Source organism: Limanda limanda, chromosome 22 (assembly GCF_963576545.1).
Source record: "Limanda limanda chromosome 22, fLimLim1.1, whole genome shotgun sequence".
Lineage (NCBI taxonomy): Eukaryota > Metazoa > Chordata > Actinopteri > Pleuronectiformes > Pleuronectidae > Limanda > Limanda limanda.
Genome location: NC_083657.1, coordinates 4,490,409 through 4,510,322, shown reverse-complemented (window position 1 = coordinate 4,510,322; position 19,914 = coordinate 4,490,409). Strand labels below are relative to the sequence as shown.

General features: G+C 45.0%; 3 protein-coding genes across 3 annotated transcripts in view; 2 read left to right on the top strand and 1 right to left on the bottom strand.

Annotated features, from left to right (window-relative positions):
* Positions 1–52, bottom strand: part of LOC133028704 (zinc finger protein 883-like) — a 6,243-nt gene extending 6,191 nt beyond the window's left edge. The window contains exon 1 of the mRNA XM_061095690.1: positions 1–52. This exon is cut by the window's left edge and continues 620 nt beyond it. The gene's annotated coding sequence lies outside the window, so the exon portion shown is untranslated.
* Positions 53–1,777: 1,725 nt separating this feature from the next.
* On the top strand, positions 1,778–5,734 carry cnga1b (cyclic nucleotide gated channel subunit alpha 1b). Its single transcript, XM_061066639.1, has 14 exons — positions 1,778–1,887; positions 2,059–2,124; positions 2,260–2,313; positions 2,433–2,564; positions 2,694–2,798; positions 2,916–3,022; positions 3,249–3,423; positions 3,728–3,864; positions 3,944–4,116; positions 4,203–4,328; positions 4,604–4,756; positions 4,849–5,080; positions 5,306–5,481; positions 5,558–5,734. The coding sequence occupies exons 1-14, from the start codon at positions 1,778–1,780 to the stop codon at positions 5,732–5,734; spliced, it is 1,923 nt and encodes a 640-aa protein (XP_060922622.1).
* Positions 5,735–6,994: 1,260 nt separating this feature from the next.
* Positions 6,995–18,972, top strand: nfxl1 (nuclear transcription factor, X-box binding-like 1). Its single transcript, XM_061095657.1, has 25 exons — positions 6,995–7,246; positions 7,433–7,874; positions 7,951–8,142; positions 8,748–8,857; positions 9,028–9,158; positions 9,265–9,309; positions 9,387–9,520; positions 9,765–9,850; positions 9,944–10,019; positions 10,131–10,228; positions 10,444–10,558; positions 10,743–10,867; positions 10,950–11,072; positions 11,547–11,637; positions 12,770–12,890; positions 13,196–13,352; positions 13,697–13,788; positions 14,709–14,730; positions 15,042–15,164; positions 15,419–15,573; positions 15,858–15,927; positions 17,037–17,141; positions 17,322–17,402; positions 17,555–17,608; positions 17,719–18,972. Exons 2-25 carry the CDS (start codon positions 7,490–7,492, stop codon positions 17,911–17,913), a joined length of 2,886 nt encoding a protein of 961 aa, XP_060951640.1. The 5' UTR covers positions 6,995–7,246; positions 7,433–7,489; the 3' UTR covers positions 17,914–18,972.
* Positions 18,973–19,914: the final 942 nt, after the last annotated feature.

Below are 19,914 nucleotides of genomic sequence, written 5' to 3'. Positions count from 1 at the left end.
GAGAACCGGACTCCTCTTCTTCTTCTTCCCCGTTAACGCGTCACTTGTCTCAGACTCTGTCCTCCATGTTGCTCTGGCCCCACCCCCGAGCTGCAAGAGGACCCGCCCCTTCCCTGCCTCTGATTGGTTCAACTAGATCCTCTTCCTGTACCCGAGCCAATCATCTTCCCTCATGCCCACCTTCAACCAATCAGAGGCAGGGTGGGGGCGGGTCTTCTACTTTATATGATAAAATATATATTTCAGTTCATCAGTGGTTAGGAATCAATCAAAACAACAAGAATAGATACAAAATAAATAAGAAAAATATCAGATCTCGTCTACACAGATCCTGTCCACTTCCTCTGATTTTAACAAACCCTTACAAACAGTGTATGTACCAAACTGGACTGCAGTACATGTAGGGGGCGCTCACGAGGTTGTCTTTAATTAATTGAAGTGAATTGAAGCTAAATGGCTAAAAACATGTTCTTTTATTTGAAACATGGTCTGAAGTTTAATCACATTAAATGTTTTCACTTGTCAGAAACAGTTTGGGTGTAGTTAACCTGTTGTTCCACAAGGTGGAGCCAGGTGGAGTGAAAATGTAAGTTTTCAATTAGTTTTGAGCTGAGCTGAACTGACACAAACAGACACACAGACACACACAGACACACACAGACACACACACACACACACTCTCCCTCTCTCTCCCTCTCTCTCTCTCTCTCTCTCGCTCTCTCTCTCTTTCTCTCTCTCTCTCAACTCGAGCTGCTCTGTTTAACAGGCTTTGATAGGCTTATTAGGAATTACTCTTCTGTGTGTGTGTGTGTGTGTGTGTGTGTGTGTGCGTGTGTGTTTGTGTGTATGTGTGTGTGTGTGTGTGTGTGTGGGTATGTGTGTGAAAGTGAGAGAGACAGGACAGTATCATTCCTCATATAATCTCTTTATCCCTGTCAGGGTGACAGAGGAGACTCCCCCACTGGATCCTCCACACCTTCACTCCGTCCATCCCTCGCTTTTCTCTTCTTTTCTCCACCGACTTCTCACTTTAAAGGATTTAAACCTCCCATGTGTGTGTGAGTGTGTGTGTGTTTGTGTGTGTGAGAGTGTGTGTGTGTGTGAGTGTAGAGGGGTAACTCCTCTGTTTCCACAGCGATGAGTTTGATAGGGTGTTGGTCGATCTAGGCCACATAACCGAGGCCAACGGATTATCAGTTGACAGGTGAGTAAGGAGCTAATGTAGGGATGGTATGGGGCTAAATATTATACAAGGATGCATCGTTTATTATTATTATTATTAATTAATAAGCAGGGGAGATACATGTATGAACTCATTATCAGTCGATAACAACAACAGACTTCATTAATGTAAAAGTCTGTTGCTTAGGTAATTGATTACATTATTGATTAAAGGTCTATACATCTCCATTTGTCCACCAGGTGGCGACACAGAAAATACATTGAAGCCTCTAAAATACAGTGACATTTTTTATGATTTGCTCAGCAAACTTTTTTCCCTTTCACTTGCAGCACCTTGCCAGTAGATGGTGACATCATTCCCACTATGTGAACATAGATTTTTTTATTCAGGTCATTTCTATTGTTCAGAAGTTTGCAAATAGTTTTGAATGATGCTTGACATAATTCTTCTGACGTCTTTATGACATCACTGAGTTCAGAAGGACAGTCAAAGCATCATGGGAGAGGTTTTTGTTGAGTGTGTTTCTACGTCTATGACAGTTCGGGTTGAAATCTGTAGATTCTGTTTCTCTCTCTGCAGGAAGAGGAAACCGCCATGGCTAAGGTTGCTCCATCAGCCCCGTCCCCCACTTCTAGGATAACCCCGCCCATCATCCATCCACAAGACATGGAGGAGGAGCCTGGTGGCGTCAGGGAAGGCAACAGGTGAGTTGTCGTGGAAACAACAGATGCTGAGGTAGTTAGGGGATGTTCAGAGTGGGAATAAAAGTTTTAAAGTGTTGGTTTCAGGGTCATTGATCTTAGAGTCAGTTCTGTGTCAGTGAGATTGTTCCAGCTTTTAAATTCTGTCGATTCAAAGTCGGGTTTTCGTTTCAGAGCTGCTGAAGGAGCCGGACCAGGAGTTTTATTCAACGTCAACAACAGCAACAACAATGAGGAGGAGTACGACACACAGAAACACACACACACACACACACACACACACATACACACACATATGTATACGTATATATTATGTACAAGTATTTATACATTTATACAGCTGATCTCTGTGACGTTTTTCCTATTTCCTTCCAGAGAGGAGAAGAAGAAAAAGAAGAAAGAAAAGAAAGAGAAGAAGGAGAAAAAGGAGTAAGTTTGATCACAAGATGACGAGAAACTTAAAAACTGTCTCAAATCTGTGAAAGAGTGGATTTCAGAAACATTCTGAAACGTAATTTCCTCTGTTTGTTTGTTGTCTTCTCTGCCAGGCAGGAGAGGAAGGAGAAGAAAGAGAGGAAGGAGAAGAAAAGGAAAGACAAGGAGGAGAAGGAGATAGAGAAAGCGAAGGAGATAGAGAAAGAGAAAGAAAAGGAAAAAGAGAAGAAGGCCAAAGAGGAGGCGTAGGTTTGGTTTATTTGGATCTAGTGTGATTTAGTTTGTAAGAAAACTGGATTCTGCCTCTAGAATCGTCATAACCATTAATGGAGTTAATAATAACAGGGATAACTAATCAGTGTGTTTGTGTCCAGTCCCAAAGAGATCGCAGTGATCGACCCGGCGAGTAACACCTACTACCACTGGCTGTTTGTCATCACCATCCCTGTCATGTACAACTGGACCCTGATCATAGCCAGGTAATCTCAGTGAGCAACAACATCAGGCAACCAGGTGTTTTCCTACTGTACACACAAGCTGATATTCTGTGTGTGTGTGTGTGTGTGTGTGTGTCTGTGTGTCTGTGTGTGTTTCAGGGCGTGTTTTGAGGAGCTGCAGACGGACTACTTGTACTACTGGTTCTTCCTGGACTTCGTCGCTGACCTCACCTACATCGCCGACATGATCTTCAGAACCAGAACCGGTCCGAGCTCACTCTCACAATCACACACATATGATATACAGATTGTAATAATATTTGTCATAATATTAGCGTTGACTCTCTAATCTTATTGGTTGCCAAAGTGAATACATTACTATACTAGATTACATCATGATGCCACCATATGATCCTGTGTGTGTGTGTGATATTTCATCAATGCTACTTTTACTGGAACTAATAAATAACAAGGCACATTTTGTTTGTGTAGGTTACCTGGAGCAGGGTCTTCTGGTGAAGGAAGAGCAGAAGCTCCGTGATCGCTACAAGAACAGTTTCCAGTTCAGACTGGACCTGGTCTCCATGATTCCCACCGACCTTCTGTTCACAGTCTTCGGCCTCGCCTACCCCGAGATCCGCCTTAATAAACTCTTGAGGTTCAACAGGTACACATGCACGCACACACACACACACACACACACACACACAGCAGAGGGCTATTCCACTGGTTCTTTCTGTATGAGAAATTGAGTCTACTTCTCCCTTTATAACGTCAAGACATTTTTCAAAGGAGTTTAATTCTCAATCTCTACTTCTTCAATACAACTGATGTTCATTTTGTCAATTATGATCCATTTAGAGTCAAGTGTCAAACTGGAGGCTTCAGAGCGGTGGCTCACAAAAAAATGGGGACGTCACAGATTTGTTGGAATTATTTAAATTACTTAAATACGATTTTTGGTGTTTCAGGATGCTGGAGTTCTTCCAGAGGACAGAGACCAGGACCAACTACCCCAACGCGCTTCGAATATCCAACCTTGTCATGTACATTGTCATCATCATCCACTGGAATGCCTGCCTATACTACTCCTTCTCCAAGGCCATCGGTGAGTTTGCTGGTTTGAATCCTGCCTTTTCGGTAACTGAATAAAACCTTCAGATGTTTCATCTTGTCTGTTCCTCCAGGTTTCGGTGCTGACAGGTTCGTTTATCCCGACCCAAAAGACCCTGAGTTTGGTCGTCTGGTGAGGAAATACGCCTACAGTATGTACTGGTCCACGCTGACGCTCACCACCATTGGAGAAACGCCGCCCCCAGTGGAGAACTCAGAGTACTTCTTTGTCGTCACTGACTTCCTGGTGAGTGTGGCTTAAAGAACTGAATATTATTTTAAGTTTAAGAATCTGAATTTAATATTCTATTCTATTCTATTCTTTTCATCTAGGTGGGTGTGTTGATTTTTGCCACCATTGTCGGTAACGTCGGCTCGATGATCACCAACATGAACGCGGCCAGAGCCAGTTTTCAGTCTCGCATTGACGCAATAAAACAGTACATGAGCTTCCGAAAGGTCAGTTGGTTAGCTAGCTGGCTGGTTGGTTAGTTAGTTGGTTGGCGGGCTGGCTGACTGGTTGGCTGGCTAGATGGTTAGGTTGTTTGGTTGGTTGAATGACTGGTTGGTTAGTTGGTTTGTTGGCTGGTTGGCTTACTGGTTGGCTGGCTGGATAGTTGGTTGGTTGGTTAGTTGGCTGATTTGTTGGTTGGTTACATAGATATTTTGCAGAGCAGTGTGGACAGTAGTTGTGTAAACAAATATTGTATACAAATGTATCCTCTCCCATCCAGGTAACAAAGGACCTGGAGAAGCGAGTGATCAAGTGGTTTGACTTCCTGTGGACCAATAAGAAGGCAGTGGATGAAAGGGAGGTGCTGAAGTACCTGCCTGACAAGCTGAGAGCAGAGATCGCCATCAACGTCCACCTGGACACCCTGAAGAAGGTCTGCACACACACTAGATCATACTCCTCATTAACACCCAACTCAAATGAAGCCCCAGAGTCCAGCGCCTCCTCTCTCCTGTCGTCCTGCAGGTTCGTATCTTTGCGGACTGCGAGGCCGGCCTGTTGGTGGAGCTGGTGCTGAAGCTGCAGCCTCAGGTCTACAGCCCAGGAGACTACATCTGTAAGAAGGGCGACATTGGCCGAGAGATGTACATCATCAAGGAGGGAAAACTCGCCGTTGTCGCCGACGACGGAATCAAACAGTTTGTCGTTCTGAGTGATGGAAGCTACTTTGGCGAGATCAGCATCCTGGCTATCAAAGGTCGACTTACTCAACCGCTCATAGTGATGAATTTGAAATTTAACCCTTTTTATCGTAGCTTAAGCCTTCTTTTGCGTTACGTATATTGTGCATGTTGATATCGCCCGATGATACATTTTGAATATATCGTGCAGCCCTGATATTGAGCCATTACAGAGCAGAGGAGCATGTTTTTTCAGTGTCCCATTGTGTGCTTTAAACCTAGACTTTGCTCTTCTTCAACAGGAAGTAAGGCAGGAAACAGAAGGACAGCAAACATCAAGAGCATCGGTTACTCCGACCTCTTCTGTCTTTCCAAAGACGACCTGATGGAGGCGCTGAAGGAGTATCCTGATGCCAAGGCTCTGCTGGAGGAGAAAGGAAGGCAGATTCTGATGAAGGACGGATTGCTGGACTTGGAGGTATAGTCACATGATCTCATATAAAGAAGAAATCTGACCTGTTGAACTCAAAGTCATATCCGATCTTGTCCTGCAGTTGGCAGCGCAGGGACCTGACCCCAAAGAGATTGAGGAGAAGGTGGAGAAGATGACGAGCACGCTGGACGTCCTGCAGACGCGTTATGCCCGGCTGCTTGCAGACCATGAAGCTACTCACAGCAAACTCAAACACAGAGTCACCCGGCTGGAGAGGAAGCTGCCGCCGCCGCCATGAGCCGACCAACCAGGTGAAGCTCCGCCCCCTCCAACACCTGAGTAGAGCAGACAAGAAGAGGAGGGGAAGGACCGGGATGTTTGATTTTTGAGCGTGGCTCGGCCAAGAGGGTGGAGAGAAGGAGACATGAAAACAAAAGGCTCCATAGAACTTAATTCAGTTTGTTCAAAGTAAAAACGTAAAAATAAAAAATTGAATAACAGCAATATTAATTTAAAGTTCTGTCTCTTACTATCAAATTTACATTTCATCCCCAAGTTGAGGAAAAGAAAGCAAACTGTGTTTCCGATTCATGTATGAACTTGGGGAAGATGTTAAGTTTACTCCGGAAAAAAACTCTGGATCAGTCGAGTGTCAACGGACCACCGAGCTCTAGAATACATGAGAGAAAGAGAGCGAGAGAGAGAGATAGAATACCAATATATTATTAAACTGCTTTATAGTAAACATTTAAATGTGTTATGTTTTAAATAAGAAGCAGGAAATATTTTTATAGTTTTAATTTTATAACAGCATGAGTCTGTCTAAGCTTTAAACTTTAGATATAATCATGTACATATAATAATGTTAAACGATAAACAACACATCCTCGTGTCAGGCATGTGTAGATCAGCTGCTTTACAGCCAGTAGAGGTCAAAGGTCAGCAGAGGAGCTTGTCCATCCAGTTTGTTTTTCTACACTACGACTGATGCATGTTGTTGAGATATGAAATATGAATCTATGTCACTGCGCTGAAATAAAGAGATTTTATAAATAAAGACTGATCTGTTTTTTTGTTTTTGTGTAGAAAACACAACAATTCAATTATTTTCATGTATCTACTTTATGTTATTTATCTCTATTTATTTATAACACTTGAATAATATTGTACTAACAGGTGGGGTAGTTTAGTCTGATTCTTTATTGAGTTATTTTCGATTATTGGACTATTCCGTGTGATATGATCAGCTGGAAAAAATGTTTTTTAAGAAGGAGAAAAACATTTATAAAATAAAATAATATTTTTTAACACAACAAAGTTTTAAAAATAAAACAAACTGCGAAATCAGATTAAAATAAATGTTATCAGAAACAAAATAATAAGAATGAAAAAGACAAATGTTGCCAGTGACACGTCTCTCTTCCTGTGTCGCTATGCGAGCTGGGACTTGTCGTTTCATATTCCACACGTATACTCGGCTCTGGCTCTTCGAACTACATCTACCGGCATGCACCGCGCGTCGCTGAGCATTTGACGTCAGAGTCCCTGCAGCAGCTGAGGCTTGCTTCAGTCGCTTCATTGAAAGTCTCCATCGTCCTTTCCTCTTCCTCACTTTCCTCTCCTTTTCTTCCTCACTTTCCTCTCCTCCTCTTCTTCAGCCTCGTTCACTTGCCGAGTCATCAGCCGCCGTGCGCCGGATGTGACGTGTGCTTGCGCCTGTTTTCACTCAACTTTATTGACAGCTAGCTTGTCGGAGCTAACCGGCTAACTTGTGTTGAGCTGACGTGACGGGGAGAAGCTCCGAGCTCAGGTGAGGAGATGGATCCTAAACATGCTAACAACATGCTAACAACATGCTAACAACACCTGCTGCTGAAGAGACTCACACGGGGACATGTCTGATTCTTATTGAACTCTAATGATCAGTTTGTGAAGTTGTCCATTGAGCAGGAACCAGGTCTGACGTGAAGATTCATCCTTCTCTGTCCCTGATCAGCTCGAGGTCGAATCAAAGACCACCAGATCTGTCTCCAGGGTTCAGGAGGCGGTTGCCATGGAGCCGGCCTGGCGTCAGCAGGGCCGGGGTCGAGGCCGCAGCCAGGAGGTCCAGGGTGAGAGGTCACGACCCCAGCAGACAGAGAGGCCTTCAGCCGCTGCAGGAGCCTGGGCCCCGGGACGAGGAGGGAGGACGAAGACCACCGCAGGTCCTGAGCCTCCACGGGGTGAGGACAGAGGAGGGAGGACGAAGACCACCCTGGCCCCTGAGCCTCCACGGGGTGAGGACAGAGGAGGGAGGACGAAGACCACCGCGGCTCCTGAGCCTCCACGAGGTGAGGACAGAGGAGGGAGGACGAAGACCACCTCGGCTCCTGAGCCTCCACGGGGTGAGGACAGAGGAGGGAGGACGAAGACCACCTCGGCTCCTGAGCCTCCACGGGGTGAGGACACGCTCTTTGTGATGTCACAGCTGATTATTGGCGTGGACTGATGTTTGTATCTTCTCCTCAATGACAGCAGAGTCCGTTCAGTCCAAGTTCGAGGAGATCAAGAAGTCCAACCAGGCTGCTGCTCAGCGACTGGTGGAGAACCGCCTGAGCTCCTCCTCTGACGACGAAGACGATGATGATGAAGGAGATGTTGACCATAAGGATGGAAAGAGGGGGAAGATCCTGGCGTCGACCTTCACCACCTACACTGACCAGACAGGTGAGACCATAGATATCATATATAAAGGCTAGATGTCCCGTCTGCGTTGCCGGCCAACGGAGATGAACGTCCACACATGGCGGCCATCTTGCTACGGAGCAGCTCTCTCACCCATAACATTGTGTTGGTAGTGGTAAATAACCATAACTTGCTCTATTTTCAACCGATTTTTAAACGGTCTGGTTTGTTATAAACGTCAGAGATGTAGATATGACACTGCATACTTATGAATAATTATGTTATTTTCTAAATGTATGCAGTGTCATAACTACATCTCTGACGTTTATAACAAACCAGACCGTTTAAAAATCGGTCAAGTTATGGTTATTTACCACTACCAACACAATGTAATGGGTGAGCGAGCTGCCCCCTAGCAAGATGGCCACCATGTGGGGACGTCCGGCCCCGTCGAACGAGACATCTAGCCTTTATATATGATATCTATGGGTGAGACAATCTCAGCTAAACCCCATCTTATTTATTATTACACATAAAAAAGCTGTGTAACAGATGTGGGTTATACTCCTGCTTACTACTCACTGATGCTCACAAATACTCACAAATACTCAGTTCCTCACCAGCGCTCTCCTGTGTGTTGCACCCAGGTGGCGATGGCTCGGGTCTTCTCAGGACGGGTCAGTACGTCAGTGACCTGTTTCAGTCCGGAGCTCTCACCTGCCTCATCTGCATCGGCTCCGTCAAGAGGACGCAGGCGGTTGGTTTCACATCTGTTCAGATCTGCTGATCGTTTGATTTATAAAAAATGTCAAATAGAGTTTCCTGCAGTTAAAGATTTACCACTGACCCGTGAGTCATAACTGTTAAAGTCTCTGAACTGATCCAGAATCAGAAAGATCGAACCTGTCCATCTGTGTGTGTGTCCAGGTGTGGAGCTGCTCCAGCTGCTTCTCCCTCTTCCACCTGCCCTGTATTCAGAAGTGGGCCAGAGACTCGGCCTTCCTCGTCTCCTCCGTCACTGATGAAGACTTCGGTCAGAAGAAGCATCCCTGGCCCTGGTGAGGAAGACGCAGCTCGCTTAGCGAAGACGTCTAATCTCAAAAGACACGTAAACTGTTTGTGGAGGAAAATATTCTCTAATCTGTCGTGATGTTTCCTCCACAGTCCAAAGTGTCGAGCTGAATATCCCCCCAGCGCCACGCCCAACAGGTCTGTACGACCCCTGAATGCATCACACAGGACAGGTTAACATCTGTGTTAACACCGTGTAACTGTGTTGTGTTCAGGTACATGTGTTACTGTGGGAAGCTGCAGGATCCTCCAGCGGACCCCTGGTTGGTTCCTCACTCCTGTGGCTCCGTCTGTCAGAAGGATCTTAAACCCGCCTGTGGACACACCTGTCTGCTGCTCTGTCACCCCGGTAACCACACACAAAGACACACACACACACACAAAGACACACACAGAATTGTCCGAATGTGACTTCTGACTCTGTGCATGATTTGTGTCATTTGAAAAGTGTCAGTTTGTGTGTTAGTAGTGCTGTATTAGCACTTTTTCTTCTGACAGTAATATAACCTGTCCAGTATTAGCAGTACAACAGCGCTGTGACCTTTGACCTGGCTGAAGACCCGGGAGCATTATGGATCTGACTTTGTTTTCAGGTCCGTGCCCTCCCTGTCCAAAGATGGTGCCAGTTTCCTGTATGTGTTGCAAATCAAAGCCCCTCCCCCGTCGCTGTAGCAACAAGGTAGGTGTTAAAAGAGAACAGATGAAGTGTTGGGTGTTGAAACTGTGTCACACACACGTGTCTTCATGCTCATCGTGTGTGTTTCTCTCTCAGGCCTGGTCCTGTCAGAAGCAGTGTGGCAGGTTACTGCCCTGTAAACAACACAACTGCACACAGCCCTGTCACACAGGTACACACAAACACTCACTCACCTGTACACAGCCGTCTCACACACAATGCAGAATCAACTACTCAGTTTGTGTTTGTGCATTAACTTTGTGTCTTTGTGTGTGTGTGTCAGAGTGTTCTCCATGTCCTAGGGTCAGTGTTCAGAAGTGTATGTGTGGTAGAGAGAAGGCAGAGAGGCCGTGTGCCAGCCCTGAGTGGAACTGTCAGCAGGTAAGACTTTCAATACTGTTTATACTGTATTACTATACTGTTATACATTATAAACGTCTTACATCCTGATCAATAATTATGATACAGGTATTTATAACAACAGAATCAACTTTATTTGTATCAAACCTCTCATAAAACAGTTTTTACAACATTGTTTTCTACTGTTCTGCTCTGGACCATGTGACAAGACTTCACCTTTTCTCTCTCTGCTCCAGGTGTGTGGGTCTGTCCTCTCCTGTGGGAATCACACCTGTGAGCTCTTGTGTCACGACAAAGTCTGTCCTCCATGTCCCCGCTCCGTCAGCAGGTGCTGTCCCTGCGGCAAGACCAGTAAGGGGACACACACACACACACACACATACCCATTTGTATACACGTATATAGAGCATGCACACACATACAAGTACACAAGGAAGTGCACGCATATGAAGAAACCACACACTAGTTGTCACTTTTAGAGACTTAGTCAGAATTTTGTCCCTAAATAACTGCCCTCTTTTCTGTGTGTGTGTAGAGTCGTCTCTGCCATGCACGGAGGAAGTGTCGCTGTGCGGCGACACATGTGACCGCCGGCTGTCGTGTGGAAAACACACCTGTGCTATGAGGTGTCACCGAGGGAGCTGCGAGACCTGCAGACAGGTCACACACACACACTGAAACACACACCCACACACACAAACTGATATAACTATATAACACACTCTGTGCATGTGTCTATCAGGAGGTGGAGAAGGAGTGCAGGTGTGGCAAATACAGGAAGTTGATGCCGTGTCATAAAGAATATCTGTGTGACTCCAAATGTCCCAAAACCAGAAGCTGTCAGCGACACCAGTGTAGGAGAAAGGTGAGTTCACAGCCTCTGCTGATCAATATCCAATTGTTATCTAACAAAATAGCTCCTGCATCAATATCGATATCACATTACTGATCAATATCAAACAGCTATTGTGTTCAGTCTGTGGGCCACAGCTCCTCCTGCTGGTTGGAGGAGTAAAGAGGCTCCTCACTGAAACGTCGATGCTTTGGTTTTGACTCTGATCGTTCTCCGCTCTTGTGCTAACGCTCAGCGTGACGGCGGTGGCGTCTGGTTTCCGTGAGCGCTCCTGCTGTGTAAATGTCAGAGAGATGTCATCTCATCCGATAGGAGAAGGTTGACGGACGCCACGAGACGGGGGGACGTTTATTTTCGGGGTCCGTTATCGGGAAGCGTGGCGCAGATAACATCCTGCTCCGGGTTCTAACCTTTAAAATGTCACAGACTGAACTCAAACTGTTCATCCTCCTTAAACTCAGTTTCCCATGATGCACTGTGTTTCAGTGTTGCCCTGGTAACTGCCCCCCGTGTGACCTGAGCTGCGGGAGAACTCTGGGGTGTCGAAACCACAAGTGTCCCTCTGTGTGTCACCAAGGTAACGATGCGTTCAAATATAAAACTAATGGATGTGAACACAGCTTCAAATGAAACTTTATTCACTGTCACATACAATAACAAACATCCAATAGAGTATTATCAGGTCTAATGAACTTTACCATGCATTCTCTCTCTCTCTGTCTCTTTCTCTTTCTCTCTCTCCCTCTCCCTGTATCGCTCTCTCTCTCTCTCTCTCTCTCCCTGTATCGCTCTCTCTGTCTCTCTCTGTCTCTCTCTGTCTCTCTCTCTCTCTCTCTCTCTTTCTCTCTCTCTCTCTCTCTCTCTCTCTCTCTCTCTCTCCCTGTATCGCTCTCTCTCTCTCTGTCGCTCTCACGCACACACGTCACATCACATAAGTGTTTGTTGAACTAGTTGTGATTTGTTGAAAGTCACAGCTGGACGAAGGTCGAAGGTCAACCTCAGGAACATTCTTCCCCACAGCACCTCCTGTCGAGTGTGTGTGTGTGTGTCTGTGTGTGTTTGTGTATTTGTTGACATTTTCTACAGCTGAACACAACTTGTCCTGTGTTCGGGGGAAACGTTGACCTCTGCTTCCTGTCAGCCATCATTAACCCCTGTAACAAAGACGAGTGTGTGGGTGTTGTTGGTGGAATAACAGATAGCTTCCTGCTTCTATTATTTCCTGATTGGATGATTTAAAAGATAACTTGTGCTCCCTTTTGCCTTGTTATTGGCTGAATAAATTAAAGTAAATTTATTCGTAAGTCTGCGTGCTGATTGGCTCCTCTGACATTTCACGAGGGAGAAGCTAGAAGGTCGCTCCGCCGCCAACGCATCAACACACAGAACAGATAACAGAGTGTGTGTGTGTGTGGTGTTTATTTGACAGACTTCAACAGAACATGGATATTCTCTCTACAGCCTCATCTATTTAATGTTTATTATGGAATTCTTTAATCGTTATTTTATTTTATTGAGTCATTATTTGACCTGCAACATCTAGTGTTCGGAGGTATTGTTTTAATCAAGACAAATGAAATGGAGAGAGTTCAGTGTTTTAATAGACACTTTAAACACTGTCTGAGCAGTTAGACACCTGATCGTCCTCACAGTGAATAAAGCTGACTGAAGTGTGTGTGTGTGTGTGTGTGTGTGTGTCTGTCTGTCAGGGAGCTGTTATCCGTGTCCAGAGACGGTGGAGGTCCCGTGCACGTGTTCCTCAACTGTTCTGGTCGTCCCCTGTGGTCGCGAGAGGAGCACCAAACCACCTCGCTGCAAGGAGTTCTGCAGGTAAGGACACACACACCAGAACTAAAGGTAGAAACGTCAGAGTCTACCTTGACTTTTCTATTTGCTCCATGTCCCATATGCTAACATGGAGGAGGCGTGGTTAACAACCCATACTGCAGCCAGCCACCAGGCGGCGATCCAGATTATTTAGCTTCACTTGTGTAATGTCATCCAGACTTATTGCCTCTGATCTTCTGAGAAAATATGGACATTATGAACATAAAACTGTAATAATAAGTACTAGTAAGGAACAGTAAGCTGTAGTGCGTTTGATTCTCTCTCAACCGTTCACATGGTCTTGTCAGGTCTCCTTCGTCCTGTCACCACCCGACCAGAGAGACCCACCGCTGCCACATCGGGACCTGCGCCCCCTGCAGGCAGCACTGCCTGCTGCCGCTGCCCAAGTGCAGCCACACCTGCCCACAGCCCTGCCATGACATGGTGCTGGTCAAGTCCCAGCAGGTGAGCAGCCGCCTTAAAGGAACAGTTCCACATTTTCCTTAGTGAGGCCAGCCAGTTAGCTTAGCTTAGCATGAATACTGGGATCAGGGGAAAGAGCTAGTGGACTGGGTCTGCCCACATTTGCTGAACCACTGTTCTTTAGTACAGATCAGACTTAATACAGCTTGTGTGTGTGTGTGTGTGTGTGTGTGTGTGTGTGTGTGTGTGTGTGTGTGTGTGTGTGTGTGTGTGTGTGTGTGTGTGTGTGTGTGTGTGTGTGTGTGTGTGTGTGTGTGTGTGTGTGTGTGTGTGTGTGTGTGTGTGTGTGTGTGTGTGTGTGTGTGTGTGTGTGTGTGTGTGTTCAGGTGAAGTTGGCAGGTCCGTGGGAGCAGCCGTCTGAACCTGCGTTTGTGAAGAAAGCTCTGCCCTGTCCGCCATGTCAGGTCCCGATACCAACGTAGGTCAAACACACGTTTAACCGTCATCATGAATAATTCCAGTTTTTTTTTCTTTGCTTCTGTTACGGCGACACCTACTGGCCGGAGGTATAATGTTTTCAGATTGTCTGTTCTTCTGTTCCATTCTTGTAAACACTATCTCAAGAAAGCCTCGAAAGAATCTCTTCAAATTTGGTACAAACATCAATTTAGACTCAAAGATGAACTGATTAGAGTTGGGTGGTCAAAGATCAAAGGTCACAGCGACCTCTTTATTGTGAATGCAACATGGAGAGGGACTAAAACTCTGGTTGGTGCAGACATAAAACCACAGGGAGGTGATTTGAGTTTCGAAACCGAAGAAAATTCCAGTCAATAACACAAAAAATACACACTATTACACACACTAAACAATTTAAATACAACAGATTTGAGAGTTCTTAGAAACTCAGAATGATAAATTACACTACTACACAACACACACACACATACATACACATACACTCACTAATCACACACACGCTCACTAATCACTAACACTAATCACAAACACATTCCAGGGTGCTTTGGCTCTGTCATGGACCATTAAAGCTGAGATTAAAAAACACTCTGCACGCAGTGTGTGAGAAGTAAGTTGTTCAACATGAACACGGAAATTGTGTCAATTTCTGGAGTTTGTCTTTTTGTCTTATCAACGACTTGTCTCACAACACATTTACAAAACCGTCTATACAAACATCTCTGCAGCTGTGTTATGTCTGCACATGTTCCTGAAATGTCCTGGAGGTTCTGGACGTGAGAACACAAATATCTGAGTCAGTTGCTCTGGACATTTTCTGGAACTTTTACTGCAGCCCCCTAGAAAATTCACCTCTCACCCGCCTTTCCTGAACATGTTCCATATCTTCACGCCCTTAAAACTCTTTTCTTTGTGTTTCAGGTCCTGTTTTGGGAAACACGAGGTAAGAACCAGTCTCCTCTTCCACCAATCCCTCGTTCTCTTTCAGTAAAACCTCACGTATCTGACATTCTTTGATTCATCACTTCCTCCCATTATCTGCATTGACTGTCTGCCCTCCCCTGATGTTTTCTTTCCATCTTCCGAACATCGTCCTCCTCTTCCTCCTTTGCTCCATCCCTCTTTCTCTTCATCCGTCTTGACTCATGTATTTAAGTACTTTGTATTCGACGCACTCGTTCACCTTCAGACGAGGTTGGACGTGATTCTAAAATGTCTCTTTCTCTCTCTCTCACTCTCTCTCTCCCCCATCAGGTCAGTCCGGTGCCGTGTCATCGTCGGGGGCCTTTCTCCTGTAAACGACTATGCGATCGACCTTTGACCTGTGGCAACCACGACTGCAGCAAGGAGTGTCATGTAGTTACCGAGCGCAGCAAGGTGATGACCTAGTTGTGGTTTTACTTGATGACGAGGCAGTTTTTAGGGTTGGAATAAAGTAGTGAGTCATTGAAATGGTCAGTGGGCCCAGAATCAGCAACAACTGAAAAAGCAGATTGACAGAAGTAAACCTGCCGTTTTCACTATGTTTCTGACATTCTACCTACGAATGTGTCACCTTTCCAGTCTTGGTCTTAGCATCAACATCCACTCGATTGATCACTCACTCTCTCTCTCTCTCTCTCTCTCCGCAGTGTGAGGTGTGTGACGAGGACTGTTTGAAACCCCGCCCCCCAGGCTGTCCCCACCCCTGCAAACTCCACTGTCACCCGGGCGACTGCCCCCCCTGTGGTCAGATGATCCGCCAACGCTGCCACTGCAAGATCAGCCTGCTCTACGTGGAGTGCACGTCAGTACAAACTCAAACACCTCTGTAATCAGACCAATTAAGAGAACGCAGCGGTTTCCACGGCAACAGCGAAGGACATGGAGGGTTGGGGTCGACTGCTCCTACGTGTGCGACTTCTACAGTTTATTATTTCACGTGTAAACCTGCAACATCGACTTTTGTTAACAGTCAGTGATTAAAATGTGTTTTTAAATGGAATGTTTGTGATGGATCGTGTCCTGTTGATCTCGTGGTTAACGAGGCTGCACGGAAAACTTTGATAAACAGGTTTTATGTCTCTGCAGGAAGTTGATGTCGGCCGATGAAAAGACGAAGGTGGAGCTGGGCTCCTGCAACAACCAGTGTCCTAAAGAGGTACACACACACACACACACACACACACTTTAAACACTACTGACTCTTTCCGGATCCAAAAGTCTGAGAGTGCGTCAGGGAAACTTCACTTAGTCACCGAGATCGTTCCCCATGTTCACACAAAAGTTTAAAAAGTGACAACTGTAACACACACACACACTCTTGTTTCACCCTCTCCATCTAGGGCGACCTCAGTTTAGGCCCCATTGCCTCATGGAACTTGTTTATCAGACTTTGGAAGTGGCGTCACCTGCCACCCATTAGAGGGTGTGTGTGTGTGTGTGTGTGTGTGTGTGTGTGTGTGTGTGAGAGAGTGTGTGTATGTGTGTGTGCTGATAGTGTTGAAGTCACTGTTTCCTCAGTCATTCCTTCTTCACAGTTTTCCTCCTCTTCTCTTCTTATTTCTCTTCTTCGTCTCTGATCAATAATCAGTTTTGTCTCTGAAGCTGAAACTCAAACCATCAGCTTGCTCCAGTAATCAATTCATCTCTGTGGCGCCAGACGACAAACACACACACACACACATACACATAGTCTCTCTCAACGTGTGTGTTTCACTTGCACCAGGGAATGATTTCCACACTCTCACAAAGAACACACAGTTGGGTTTGAAGTGTGTGTTACTGCTTGTGTGTGTCTTGGGTTCTGTCAGAGCTCTGTTTTCATAGTCTGCTGTAACTTAAACTCCAAAAAGTCTGACACACACACAGACACACACACACACACAGTTGGAATAACAAACACACGCAGTGACTGTAGCACTGAAATGTTTACACACACACATTTAACTTTTTTCACTTGACGAATCCACATATTTGGAAAATTAAGATTTGTATTTATTTTCAACGTTGTTAAAATGTCCTCCAGCTCTGTCAGGCTCCGCCCCCTGCTCCTTCTGGTTTCAAAAAAACAAAAAAAGTTGAAACTTAAGACATGAAGAAAACATTTCAGTTTCCTCACGAGTTGAATGTTTGAGACGCAGCAGGTTTGTTTCCTCAGCGTCTGAAGGTCTCTCTGCCTCAGTGAACCAGAAATAAACTCATTCGCCTGTGTGTGTGTGTGTGTGTGTGTGTGCGTGTGTGCGTTTGTGTCTGTGTTTGTGTGTGCAGCTGAAGTGTGGTCATCGCTGTAAGCAGGTGTGTCATCCAGGTGTGTGTGAGGAGAAATGTCAGCAGAAGGTGAAACTGCGGTGTCCCTGCAAGAGGATCAAGAAGGTAAACACACACACACACACACACACCTAAAACCTAACTTTAAAACCTTTTGTCTTCTGCATCTGTTCCATTGATGAAACTTTATCTGCTCGGCCTCATTAACGTCTGTTTTGTCTGTGTGTGTCTGTGTGTGTGTCTGTTTGTGTCTGTGTGTGTCTGTGTGTGTCTGTGTGAGTGTAGGAGCTCCTGTGTTCTCTGTCGACTCAGTGTGATGTTCAGTGTGACGACACCTGCAAAGACCAGCAGATGAGAGTCAGCCAGGTACACACACACACATACACACACACACACATACACACACACACACACCTGTACCGTCACTGAGTGAGTCTCACCTGAACACACATTGATGTTTCTGTTTGTGTGTGTGTGTGCATTTCCGTCTATCTGTGTGTGTGTCTGTGTGTGTTTAGCTGAAGGAGGCGGGGCAGAGAGAAGCTCAGGAGGAGGAGCAGAGGAAACTTCAGGTCAGTTCTGTCACTCACATAATGTTGAATAAAACTTTATCGACAGACTTTATTACTGTGTGAATCCTGGCGGCGGTTGACATGTGTGGCGTTGCGTGTTGCGTGTGCAGGAGGAGCTCGAGGCGTTCGAGAAGCGTCAGCAGCGAGGAGGTCGGAGGAACAAGAAGCGAGGGAGGAGAGAGGAGGTGGACGACGAGCAGGGGAAGAGGGGGAGGTGGTGGAGGAGGTGCGCCGCCATCGTCCTCGTCCCAGTGGGCGGAGCTTTGCTGTCTGCCGCCGCCTACTACCTCATCACCACGGTCTGAGAGCTGACACGTGAACACGCGTGTTGACGGGAACATGTGAGCACATGGCTGCCTCTCTCCCAACTTTCTCTTTTCTTTCTTTTGTCTCATCTACCTGTTTTTTATGTCGTCTTTTACTCTTTGTTTGATTCTTCTTTCTTGTATTAAACTGTTTTTTTGAATATTGATGTAAAATCCCTGACGTGAGCAACCATAATTAGGGCTGAAATTTAAGATCATGTAACTCTTTAAGTAATCTGATTATTTTTTCCATTATTAAATGAGCCGACACTAAATGAGGAAAAATGCTTTTTTATGAATTTCATAATTTCCCTTCGTACATTAAGTTTCACTTCAGTTTGAGAACAATTCACTGATTTGAGGAAAAGCTGAAGAAGGAGAAATCAACATAAAAAATCTTAAAGCAACAAACGGATCATTTTGCTTTGAGTTTGTTCCGTTACAGAAACAGGATGTGAAGCTTATATTTTACATCAAAAAAGATATAGTATTAAGTATTATTGATGTTTTCATCTTCTGTATGTTTCAAAAATTGTTTCAAAAATGTGTTTTTGGATAAAAACCTGTCATCGATTTCTTCGCGGATGTGGAGAAATCAAGTTTCTTGACTTGTTAAGTGCATGTAAAAATGCTATTTGATGTGAAGACGTCTCCGTTAACAATGTCAGAAACTTTAAACACGTCTTTTACTTTGGTGCTGAAACATTTAACAGATGTTAGAACGATTAAATATAATTTCTTTTTTGTCTTTTATTGAAATAAAACATATAAAACTGTTATAGTTTGGTGATTTTACGACCTCTGTCCCACAGCTGAGTTAAAGTTGAACTTCTTTAATTACGCTACTACTCGATGATGATGCGATTTGTTTACAGGAGTGAACAGACAGGGGGCGCTGTTCCTCCAGAGCTAACAGTTAAAAGACGATGGACTGATGCAAACCGCAGAGTTATTTAATATAATGTTTTCTAAAGTAAGAATAATTCTGTAGGAACGAGCTGAGAAAAACGACCTCACATGTCATTCATCATTTGACACAATAAAACTTTCTTGAATCCATTTATTCGTCTTTGAATTATTCATTTCCCGTGTTTTTAAGACGAGAAGAAGAGCTGGAGCTCAGGAAATCTGAGTGCAAGCGACTAAATATCTGAGTGCAAGCGGGAGCTGTTAGAGTGAGAGCGACACACAAACTCTCAAATAAAGAGAAGAACAAACGTAAACATTTACAGGAAAAAGTTTTTTCCGTGGAGACAAAGCGAGAAACATTTCCTGAAGGTGTTTTCTCACTGAGCATCCGAGGTGACCAACACACAAACGCACACACTCAAAAGACACACACATACACACAGCTTGATGATTAGTTGTGTGTGTTTAGTCCCATGTTACTGCTTCATCACACGCAACCTGGAGAGTGTGTGTGTGTGTCAGAGAGTGTGTGTATACTATCTGAGACAGAGAGTGTCTGTGTGTGTGTGTTAGAGAGAGAGTGTGTGCATCTGAGAGAGACATAGAGTGTGAGTGTGTTTATTTTGGGAGAGTATACCTGTGTAAGTGTGTGTGTGTCTTTTCAGAGTGTGTGAGGGTGTGTGTGTCTGAGAGAGAGAGAGTGTGAGTGTGTTTCTTATGGGAGAGTGTATACGTGTGTGTAAGAGTGTGTGTGTTTTTTTCAGAGTGTGTGTGTGTGTGTTTCTTTTGAGAGTGTGTGAGGGTGTGTGTGTGTGTTAGAGACAGAGTGTGTGCATCTGAGAGAGAGAGAGAGAGAGAGAGTGTGTGTGTGTGTGAGAGAGAGAGACATAGAGTGTGAGTGTGTTTCTTTTGGGAGAGTATAAGTGTATAAGAGTGTGTGTGTCTTCAGAGTGTGTGTGTTTCTTTGCAGAGTGTGTGAGGGTGAGTGTGTCTGAGAGAGAGTGTGTGTGTCTTCAGAGTGTGTGTGTTTCTTTGGAGAGTGTGTGTGTGTGTGTGTGTGTGTGTGTGTGTGTGTGTGTTTCTTATGGGAGA